The sequence below is a fragment of the Hakea prostrata genome, chromosome 1, assembly GCF_041222555.1.
Source record: "Hakea prostrata isolate BN-2017 chromosome 1, UWA_Hpros_2, whole genome shotgun sequence".
NCBI lineage: Eukaryota > Viridiplantae > Streptophyta > Magnoliopsida > Proteales > Proteaceae > Hakea > Hakea prostrata.
In genome coordinates, this window is record NC_142600.1 from 5829414 (window position 1) to 5841459 (window position 12046).

A 12046-nucleotide genomic window follows, 5' to 3' on the forward strand; every position below is an offset into this window, starting at 1 on the left:
GGCACCTTAAGGCTACGTTTGGTGGAGTGAAACAAATTGATAGGAAAAAATATGTAGGTCCCATATGTAGTAGGATAAGAAATAAAAAAATGAAATTAAGGGATTTTGTGGAAAAATATTTATCGTGGATCCCACATTTTAGTTTTTTCACATTTTTTACAAAGTCTTACACATTTTGTGGGGTTTTGAAAAATAATTTTGTTTAAGTCATTTACATCTAATGTACAAGACAATCAAGCAAAACAATTTCAACCACCATATCAAAATTTATGTCGAGATTTCGATCTCAACCGTTGATCCATAATTTCATATTCGACAATCCGAAATTCGCTTGAACAGTCCTGCGCATTGGATTGAAGCAATTTAAAATGCTTGGGATGCAAAAGTTAACTTACCACCTCACCTGACAATTTTACTTAATCTAATAAAACTTGTCTCTAACTTTTTCACCCCAAATAACCAAACATACTACATTTTTAGGATTTAAAGGAAAATTTTATTTTTTCAATAATTTTCCAACCCTACCTTTATTCCAACAAACAAGTGCAGCCTAACCTATCCATTAAGAGGCGTTGGACACTACTAAGTTAACCTCTATCAGTAGGGTTGTAAGTATTACACTAGATTTATTGGCGAAGTTATATAGGATGGGCCGCTCAAGACATTTTATGCTTATTGCGGGATCTGTCACCAAGTATATCGGCACTAGCGGATACATTACCCAATTTGATATTTTCACCACTGTTTAAGGTCTACCCAACCTAATGTTTCTTCCTACACTTATCAAATCATCAAGGTCAAGCAAGTCACAATTCAAGCTTAATACCTGTCTGACCTCACAAGTCACAAGTCCAACTAGGGGAGATTGTGAAACTCGCAACTTATTGTGATTTTGTTTATAGCTATCATATAGAATAAACTCAAGTTTTTTTCACTATTAATTAACATCATTATCATCAATACTAGCTTGAATATTGGCTTCGAATCCCCTCCCATCTCTCTAGCTAGAGAGGTAGGCAAACATGAGTTTATAGCCACCTCGATTCAAGATGTTAGAACACCAACCAAATCGGAAACCGAATTCTCAACAACCTTTGAAAGAGGTTCGAGAGTTTTGATCGAAACCCTTTCCTAGATGGTGTCAGTTGATCCTTCAACATTTGCTTCTTCGTATTCATATTTATGATTTTGTCATTATAGGTATCATATAGAATAAACATAATTTTTTTTTTTAATTTTTTGTAATATAAACACAAAGTTTTTTCACTATTAATTAACATCATTACCATTCCATTTGTAAGATAGGTTTATAATTTAATGCTATATATATATTTATAAAATTTGTTGGTTTGTTTCATTTATTTCCAATAATAAATTTCATTTATATTTATTTTAATATAAAATCTAAAAATATTTACATATTTAATATTCCAACCTAAATATATATTCATAAAAATTAAGAAACAAATAAAGAAAAATAACTTAACTTGATTATGCAACTGGTCAAATAACAATTAATCGATAAAATGTATCATTATATATGCACTCTAACAAATGCAAATTCAAAAGCCGATGAATTTCAGTAATTTTTTTTTTTAAATTATTTGCTTTCTTATCCCCCTAATCACAGATGACAAACAATAGTTATTCTATTATGGGTTGGTAGAGTTTTGTTAGTCTATTTTATGATAATCCATCATTTTCAAATTACGAATATATATATATATATATATATATATATTGGTTTGGTTAATAAATTTACGAATATGACGTGTACCCAAAAAAATAATAATAATAATAATCCAAATACATTTCATATCATCCCATGTTGATTGGTTCGATTTGGTTCACCCATTAACAACATTTACAAGTGGTTCAATTGTCTACCGAAAAAAAGAAAAAGAGAAGTGGTTCAATTGAAAGTTCAAACCCTCCGACCATTTATCCGACGTTTCACATCATTCACGAGTCGCAAGACTCGCAACCCCAATCGACCAAGAGAGCGTTGACGTGTCAAATTCAGGATTTTTAGGAACGTGTAGTAGTTTATGCATTTGCCTATAACGCGTTCCCAACGGCATTAGAAAAAAAAATACATGTTCATAATTGAGAAGTCCAAGGGAACGGTTCGAAGTTGGAGAAGAAAATAGAACAGAGGAAAGGGACAAGACGCCCAATCGAACAAGCAAAGAATCAAAAGTCAAATTGGGTAGCGAAAGAAAAATCTACGAAGTCAATTTGAGGAATTGCGAATTCCGATTACGTTCTTTCCTATGTTTTTTAAGGTTTACCGGCTTTCTTCATTACCAGTTTGACGCAGCTCACTTTTATCGCCTACCGAAAAGATTACGCATATATCTATACATCAAACCAGGAAAAACCATAACCAACAACCTTCAAACCCTTTTTCAACTCCCTTCTCCTGCAAGGCACAATTCATCGGTAAGTAACCCTATGCGAAAGTTGATCTCGGTCTTCAAGATTTTTTTAGCTTGTGGGCTTTATTGGATTTCTTGTTTTTGGGTTTCTCTTTTTTCTGTTGGGTCTAAATCATCACCTCGCATCGAAAATTGGGGCAAAAAGTTCTGTACGATTGTACCAAAGCACAATGGTATCAGTAACAAGCAGAGAGTTAAGCTTTGTTAATTTTGACTTTTTTCGCCTTTGTTCATGTGTTAATGTTTTCACTTGTTTCGCGGTTTAATATATTAAGGGGTCTTGATGTTATCATTTTGATTGTGACTTCGTTTGATATCCCACTGGTGAATTCTTGCGGTATAAGTATCATCCTGGAGAAATGATTGCGAACTCAGCTAGCTGCAACCCTCTTGTAGTTTTCGATGTTTTTTAATTTGTGTTCTATTTGAACTAGGTATTGGTTTTAGATCATTGGCAATTTTTTTTAATTTCGGTTTTTATCTTGTGGTGCGTAAATTTATTTCGGCCACGTTTGATGTTTGTTACTTTTTAGGGCTTCTGATAGAAAATTTGGTGTTGTTGTTGTTGTTGTTGTTGTTGTTGTGTGTGTGCGTGTGTTTTTTCCCTCACTTTTTTAATAACTAAAGGTGCATCACTAGGTGGGCAGAGTTGGAGAGGGAGCAGGCATGGCTAATAGTGCTGCAGCTTGTGTTGAACGGGCGACCAGTGATATGCTGATTGGTCCAGACTGGGCATTAAACATAGAGTTATGCGACATTATTAACATGGACCCTGGGTATGGTTCAGCAGTTTATTTCTCACGTTTGTTTGCATTTGTCTGCTACATAGTTTGTTAACTAAAAGCACCTGCAATGAAATGCCTCTACTGTTGAGCCAAACTCTTGTTTGTTGCTTGGTTAAGTTGAATCTTTCTACAATACTTAAATTTCTGTTCTTCATTCTTTTTGGCCCCTTCCTATCCACATCCCTTCCCTCACCTGATAAATGTGGGAATCACTGTTGTTGTGCAATATAACTGTAAAAGGATGTCAATGTATATTAATGGTCTTTCTACACCTTATGCACCACTTGTATATTAATGGTCTTTCTACACCTTATTCACCACTTAGAGTTTGATATGAAATTAGGCCTCAGCTGATGTAGTTGCATCAGATTCTGATAGGGTATGGAGGACTCAGGGTGCTGGTTGTAGTCCAATGGGTTGAAACAACCTTCAGATATTTATGTTATAACTTTTAAGTTGGGTCTTTATTTTCAAGGGTATTTGTTGTACAGGCTCAATTTATAAGCACATTGATGAATTTGGTACACAACAAAATTTTGAGCACAGGGGTGAAGTTGGTACATAATTGGTGTCTTGAGCTAGGTGTCTGATTTATAGGTAATTGCTTCTGAGAGCTCCTTTTTGTAGTATATTCAGCCAAGTTAGGAGCCTTTTAATAGGCTTTAAAAGGTTTACTTTTGGTCTATTCATTTAAGTCTGTGTGACAGTGATTAGAAGTCCTTTTACAGTTTATTAGACAGTTAAGGAAGTTTAAAAGGCTAATACATCTGCTAATCCATTGAGCTAAAATAAGATTGGATAGGTAGGTGGAGTTGCAATGTATTTCAAATTAGGTTATTGATTATGGGTAATTGCTTTTGAGAGCTCCTTTTGGAGTATATTCAGTTAGATTAGGATACTTAATAGTTTTTAAGAGCTTTATTTTGAATCTAGTCTGTTATGTCTGTGTGTGAGAGCGACTATAAATCCTTTTACTAGTCAGTAGGGAATTCAAAAAGTTAATAGTCTAGTAACCCAATGGGCTAAAACAAGCATTGGATAGATATAACCCATGCAGGATCAAAATGGAAACCTTGAGTTATCAAGAAAGAGAACAATGGGATCTCAAACTGCTATCCACAAGTGATCAATAGAAGTATATATAGAATCCCACAGATTAGTAACCTGTTGAAGATATAAGGAGGACTGAATAATCTCTTTAGAAGTAGAATTAGTCCTCAAATAGAAGAGCATTAGAATATGGGAAATATGGATTTTGGAGACCGAGAGTCTTGGATGATTGGACCTATGGTCAGATCATTCCTGCTGGTTTGGCTATTGAGCAGCAAGGATATGATGCTGTAATAATGAGATATTAATGAGAATAATTTGCAGAAGACAAATCCTAGCAGCTTGCAGAACTCTTAAAGTCAATTGGACAGAATTAGATTCATCCTGGGTCTCTCACCAATCTTCTCTCATGATTCAACAATTGCTGAAGTAGAAAATCTTTATTCATTCAACTGTGGGGCGCTCAAGAGCTGATTATAATGCTTATATAGCCTAATGGCTGAGACAAAAAAATAAAATAAAATGGAAACTAGAGTCTAACTAGGATTTCCAGATAGGATAACAACTCAAAGCATAATTTAGAATTAAAAAATAAAAAATAAATTGAAACATTTAGCCTCCGATTTTACTTCTAATGTAGGGAAATATTACACCTACAACGCTGCTGGTGGAGGGGAATCCCTACACATGTGGCTGTCTTTTTTGCTGTAGCCTATATATTATTGGTTTTTTTATATTTTTATTTTCTTAGGTTTAATTGAATGAGCATAATTTATAAAACATAGGTGAAGTTGGTACAGGATTGGTGTGATGCAGCCTTAATTGAATGAGGGCCACTTTCTCCAAGATCTTTTTTATTGGGATGATTAATAAATTCATGAACCAAAGGAGAGAGAAAAAGGGTTGGGGAAAGAATACAAGGGGATCAAAGGGCAGAGCATAGCCAAAAGCAAAGAGAAGATACAAGCCAACGAGCCTAAGAACGAACTCAAAAAGCAGCGACATAATAATAGGAAATACTGGCTAAGTTGAGCACTAGTTTTTCACTCTATTCTTTTTACTCATTTTCCCTGGAGACTTGAAATCAACAAAAGAAGTTTCTGTTGACTTGGTAGTACCCCTTAGTAATACAGTTGCTTCTCCTGCCACTTCTTCCAAGATCTTAAAGAGAACCAACTCATATGGGGTGGATTGGTTTGGTTTTAGGGGAAAAGGTTAGGTTAGGGCTTTGTGGTTAAAAGTCAGATGCTCTTAAATGATATTTAAGGAAACGAGGATACTTCACCCATCCCTAGAAATATGGGATAACTTTTTTGAGTTTGGAAATTGGGGTCTATAAGTTTCAGGATGCATTTAAACTTGGAGGGAATGTCGATAATAATACAAGGATATGGTTCCCCAAGTTTGGTTGGGGTTGGATGGTTAAATTAGAGTATATGAGGGTTCTTGTTTTATGGGTTTCAGGGAGAATGAGAATTCAAGAATTTATGTAAATCTCACATTTGGATGTTCTGGATGGGATAAAACTAGGATCTATGGTCAATGGGTTTTGGGGGATGATATACCTAAAGTATGGAATAGATCTAACTGATATGACCTTGAACTTTGGGTCTCTTGAAAAGTCCAAAAATTCAAAAGGGGGTGGGGGGGGGGTGGAAAAGGGTGATATGAGAAAGGCAGTGGAGTGTAGGCGGCTAGATACCTAGATGGGGGTGCCTTATGAAGCTTTGGATTGAGCAGAGATGGAGTTTGTAGGCTGTCAGTTCAACCGCAACAAGAATCTAGGCTTGACTTCACCGTAGAACTTAATTGTTCTTAAATCTTGAACCTTCCAAATCAAACAAACACAGTTGCAACAGCAGCACAAGAGAATATCAAACTGAGAATGTTATTATTCTTATATCAAAGTTGGGTACCTTCCCATCCACTGGATGGACTTATTTATACATAATATGCTGGATTAATGTTAACAGACTATTATCGAGTTTTGTAGGTCCTTTCTGTAGATAGAGTGGATCACTCAAACAGGTCTCTACCTAACTCTGATATCTAAGGCCATAGTTATAAATTTTCTCCTATTCATAGTTGTCAAGGTATTGCTGAAGCACTGAGGCTCCATGGTCTACTTTGATAGCTCTGCTCCCATCTGTTCTTTCCGCCGTGTTTGTACTAGTCTCATGGTCAATTTTTATGAGTTGGGGAATTGTTTAAATTATGAGCTTTTCCTATTTACATGCCCATTTGTGATTTATAATGTGCCACCATTCACAGTGTCTTAGCGTGCATGATCTTTTAGTAGTGTAGGAAAAAAATTACTAAAGCAAAAACATTTAGGGGAGAGTTGACCATTAGATTCTAAGCTCCACACTCAATGCCCAATTAATTTGGATAAATGCCTCTGTAGAGAATTGAATGGTTGGGACAAAATCTCCATATCTGCTTTCACGCATCTGTGAATTCTCAAGCTGTTGGATTCTATTAGGAGTCTAATAAGAGTTTGTATAGGAGTTAAATTAGAGTTTGCATTCATGTAAACTTCTATTCCTTGTAATAGTCTACTTTCCACTTAATTATAAATAGAGGGCTTGAGATCATGGATCAATAAGCCATTCTACTACAATCGTTTCTTTCAACATGGTATCAGAGCCTAAGTTCAATAAGGATGTTCTTCTATTTTTTTTCTTTTTCTCCAAAACCCTTCGCAGTTTTTTCTTGTTCTTCTACAACCTAATTCTGCAACATCGTTTGGCAGAAAATTTTCCCTTCTCAAAACCATCGCACCGCTGCACTATTGTTTCAGTTCCACCTCGAAGACAAGAGAAGAAAAAATAAAGGGGGAAAGAAGAAGAGAAGAAGAACCGTAACCTGCTGCTGCTTCTTGCGATTAGGAAAACAGAATCGCAGGCCATAACCTGCTCTTGCTTCTTGCAATTAGGAAAACAGAATCGCAGGCCATAACCTGCTGCTGCTTCTTGCGATTAGGAAAGCAGAATCGCAGGTGCCTGCTGCCTGCTTCTTGCGATTAGGAAAACAGAATCGCAGGTGGCTGCTGCTGCTGCATCATCTTCCCAATCGTGCGCAACACAAATCTTCGATTTTTCAGGTGTGTGGAAGAAGATATCGATTGTTATTGATTTATTTGGTTGGTTTTTGGGTTCAACTTGTGGTTTGGTTTTTTAGTTCATTGTTTGGTTCAATTCTTGGTTCATTGACTAGACCAGAACCATATTTTTCCTTCTTTTTTGTCCCTGGTTCTATTAGACCAGACCAAATTTTTTCTCTGGTTCCAAAAAAAAAAAAAAAAAAAAAAAAAGGGAAAAAGGAGATTTGATCATATCATTGTTTGGCTATTGCATTCTGCGATGTTTTAGTTTTTTTTCAAAAGGTGAAGACTGAAGAACTGCAGACAATTCTTTCAACATGGCAGCCACAAATGATACTACTGCTCCCACTGGATCCGAATATTTTTCCACTCTTCATTCTCTTTCGGTAAGATTTGACGGCACAAATTACTTGATCTGGTCTCAATATGCTTACCGACTATTCGTTGGAAGAGGACTAGTTGGATACATTACGGGCACCACTATCAAACCCACTACCGCAGGTGTTTTACGGGATAAATGGATATCAAATGACTCTCTTATTATGTCATTCCTTTTGAATTTCATGCATCCAAATATTGCCCGGGGTTACCTATTACTTGATACTGCAGCCCAAATCTGGAAGGCTACTACTGAAACATATGGACGGTTGGGGAATGATGCACGGGTTTATAAGCTACGAAAGAAGCTTCATCGAGACTACCCAAAAGGAACTAACTGTGGCCCACTATTATGCTGAGTTGCGATCTCTTTGGCAAGAGTTGGATCATTATGGGGATTATCACCCCACTAATCCAAATGATGTGGTGACATAAAAGAAGTACATTGATAAGATTCGAGTGTATGACTTCTTGGCAGGTTTGAACGTGGAGTACGATCAGATCAGAGTGCAAGTCTTAAGTCGTTCTCCCTTTCCTACACTAGAACAGTCTTATGCTCTTGTTCAATGTGAGGAAAGTCGTCGATTAGTCATGCTTCATATTCCTATTATGGAGAAATCAGCTTTACAGTATGTTCACACTAAATCTGATCCGACTAAAGAGATTGTCAAGTGTGAGCACTGTCACAAACCATATCATACCAAGGAAAATTGTTGGAAACTGCATGGGAAGCCTGCTGATTTTGAGCAAAAACGAGCACAAAGAAAGGGAAAACCAACGGCTAATCTTTCTGAGACAGTTTCCACCACACCCTCTGCAGACGTTGGTTTTTCACAGGAGGAGTTCGCTACTCTGCGACGTATTCTGCAGTCTTCTACTGCCGGTACAACCTCGACCACTACTTCCTTTACTACCCCTACCAACTCCTACCTAGCTACTTCAGGATTTGGGGAAGGAGATTGGACGTGTAAATGGACTTTATTTGCTTGAGCCAATTGGATGATCTACTTCTGCTTTGACTACATCTTCTAATTCGGTCCATTCGGTAATATCATACCTTCATCAGTGGCACCGTAGACTCGGTCAACCCCCTTTCAAATTTTGTCATTTTCTCTAGATTTGTTTTCCTGATACTTTCATCTTACCATTACAATTTCTTTTCCTTTGTTATTGTTTTCCCACGTGTAAAGCTACACGTGAGGGGGAGATTGAAGATGTCTACAATTCAATGCCTTTCATGTAGACTTCCTAATTCAATGCCTTTCATGTAGACTTCCTTATGTAGAATTTGATCTTTGTTACCTTTGAAAGCTTGTCCCTTACCTTCGCAATCTTCCACTTTGGAGATCTAACATTGCTATAGAGCTACCTTTTGACTGTGCAAAACTTGATCTCTGTTAACCCTGGAGATTTGCCCCTTAACTTGACATCTTCCCTTCGGAGATCTAACCTTGCAAAAGATTTGTCGTTTGACCTTTGCAGAACTTGATCTCTATTACCTTTGGAGATTGTCACTTATCTTGACAATTTTCCCCCTACCTTTGGAGATTGTCCCTTGGCAAACTTTCCCTTTAAAGATCTAACATTGCTAGAAATGAAAAGTTTCACTTTGGCTGTTTTACCCTAGCAATTGTTACCCCAAAAATATATTTTCCCTCAGATTTGCGTAGAAATTTAGTCTTCTCAACATTTAAAGATTCTACCTTTTTCTTGGGCATTCTTCCTTGGAGACATAAAGTTGCAGTAAAGATGAGGACAAAGCAAATGGAAGTCTATAAGGCAGACGTAATCTATAAGTTTGAAGATCAAATTGCAGATGTTTACCTAGACAGATGTTTTATACTCTTTTGGTCAAGTTGGGCATGTGTGATATCCATGCCTCAACTTGAGGGGGAGTGTTGGATTCTATTAGGAGTCTAATAAGAGTTTGTATAGGAATTAAATTAGAGTTTGCATTCATATAAACTTCTATTCCTTGTAATAGTCTATTTTCCACTTAATTATAAATAGAGGGCTTGAGATCATGGATCAATAAGCCATTCTACTACAATCGTTTCTTTCAACACAGGCCTTAAACAAAACCATCCCTCATGTTGTCAAGGAACAAAGAGCAAAGATGTCCACATATCCTTTGCTTTATAGCTCAAAGCATCTTTTCTATAAGGTCCCACCTTTAGAACTGTTGAATGTTGGCTTGTGTGAAAGGTGTTGCATATGCAATTCGTCAATTGTGATTTTTGTGTTGGTAAGGTTGGTGTTGATTCTTTGTGCACATATTTCACTTCTGAACCAGATGCTCAAGCAAAATGAATGACATCATGCAGTTGGACATTTTTATACCGCTATCAGTTCTGACCTTAAATATGATTTTGAGTTGTTTGTTGTAGATGTATAAGCACCTTGAGTAATATATTATAAACCATCCTGTAGATTTATACATTCAAATGTATCACTTTTGGCAGTATCATGAGGTGCTTGATTTTCTTAAACATCTCATCCATTATTTAGAGAGTTCAGCTTTATTATTGTGTCATTCTTGGTTCATTTTCTGGGTATTTTCCTTGCGCTGTTATTCATATTGTTTTTTTTCCTCTCCTTTCCATATGCACAACTTCCATGCTAATTTTTTTCTTCCTTCACTTTTTTAGCTATAAAATCGGTTTAGTATTGGTTATTGCATTCATTTTGAATTTTGTTGCCTGAATTTTCTCTTTGTTGGTTCAAAATTACAGACAAGCAAAGGATGCCCTGAAGCTGCTTAAGAAACGGCTTGGGAGTAAAAATCCCAAAATACAACTTCTTGCATTATTTGTGAGTATCTTATGTTTAGTCTCTAGGGAGAAGATTTATTGCTGTGTGATTCAAACTTAGTCTCTGCTGAGAAGATTTATTGCTGTGTCATGCAAACTAACAAATGTTTCACTCGCAAATTATCTAGTAAGTCCGGGTATCATTGACTATTGTCATTAATGGAATAAATGTCCATTTGGAAATTATGGTAGCACTTAAAGTGGCTTTGGCAAATCTGAGATTGTTAAACAATTCATTAGGGTGGTTGACTGTAATCAACAGCTAAATTTTACCCTGTTAACTTGAGCCCCTTAATGATGTTCATTGCTATCTGGTTGAGCATGCAGCTGTTTGAAATTCATAATTTGTGGTTGAATGTTGAGGGTTTCAATGTAGTCATGGGTTCATTGGATTGATTCTGTAAAGTCATTAGTTTTTCTTTATTATTTCTAGTCATAAAGTCAGATAGCAAGACATATAAGGTTGCTTGGCTCATGAATTATCTATAATTCCTCTCATCCAAAGTCAAAGTTAGGTAACATATGAACTCATGTGTGGGCTGTGATTGGGAAGATGGTAAGAAATCGTAATTGATCTTTGCTCTTCCTATGTCTCCCCACCCAATTTTTTTTCCTTTGCCACCATATCCAGATTTTGCTTAACTGTATTTTGTTCTGGGATGTTGTTGATCATGGTTCAAAGTATCATTTGTCTGTTTGGGTGATTTTAAGAGATTTTTCATTTCATATTTATCGTATCTTAAATATGTACCGACTGAATGGTTAAATTTAAGCAAAAAATAAAATGGTACAGTCAATAAATAAATAGTCAGTCTAACATAAACACTTAGACGAAGAATGTTATATATTTAAGATGAGTGCATTAAACTGAAGTTATCAGTTATCAAAATGAGGTTCCATACATGTATAGTTGTTACTAATACCATCAAGAGTATTTGGGTGGGTCAAAGCCTATGCAGACTCTTCTATGTTCCATTTGCTTTTCATGAGGGTTCTTGATTAGATTTATCAACTAATACCCCTTAAACAGGTTTTAAACCATAAACACCATTAACTTTCAGTATATTTGCTTCTCTTTTTTCTGGTAATAATAGCAAGCTAGATATGCTTTTCTGATTGCATGTTCGATATGAGTGATGCCACCTTCGGTTTTGTTATTTGACAGTATGAGTCAAAACCTAGAAACATGGTATATTGCTCACTAGTTAAATGGTTTATGAGTTTGATAAGTTTCCACCTCATAGTATAGTGATTGGTTGGTGCTCCGTGACCTACCATGTGGTGGGCAAGAGTGGATCAATGTGATAAGAGGATCTCGTACAAATATACTCTTATCTATGTCATTGTTAAGACTTCAACCCACGTGAGTAGATAGAAAGAATGAGAATTTTAATTTAGTGCAAGTGTGAAGCTCCAGCAGTCTTTTAAGAGAAATGATCAAGAGGAGGCTTAAAAATTGTATCTTTGGCACCAATGTATGTT

The 12046-nt window shown here is 36.1% G+C and overlaps 1 protein-coding gene across 1 annotated transcript in view; it reads left to right on the plus strand.

The window, feature by feature from the left end:
* The first annotated feature begins 1990 nt into the window (after positions 1 to 1990).
* Positions 1991 to 12046, plus strand: part of LOC149026952 (TOM1-like protein 3) — a 28536-nt gene continuing 18480 nt past the window's right edge. The window contains 3 exon segments of the mRNA XM_089157527.1: positions 1991 to 2442; positions 3078 to 3214; positions 10487 to 10565. Of these exon segments, the coding sequence (XP_089013653.1) occupies positions 3105 to 3214; positions 10487 to 10565 (189 nt within the window). The 5' untranslated portion in view covers positions 1991 to 2442; positions 3078 to 3104.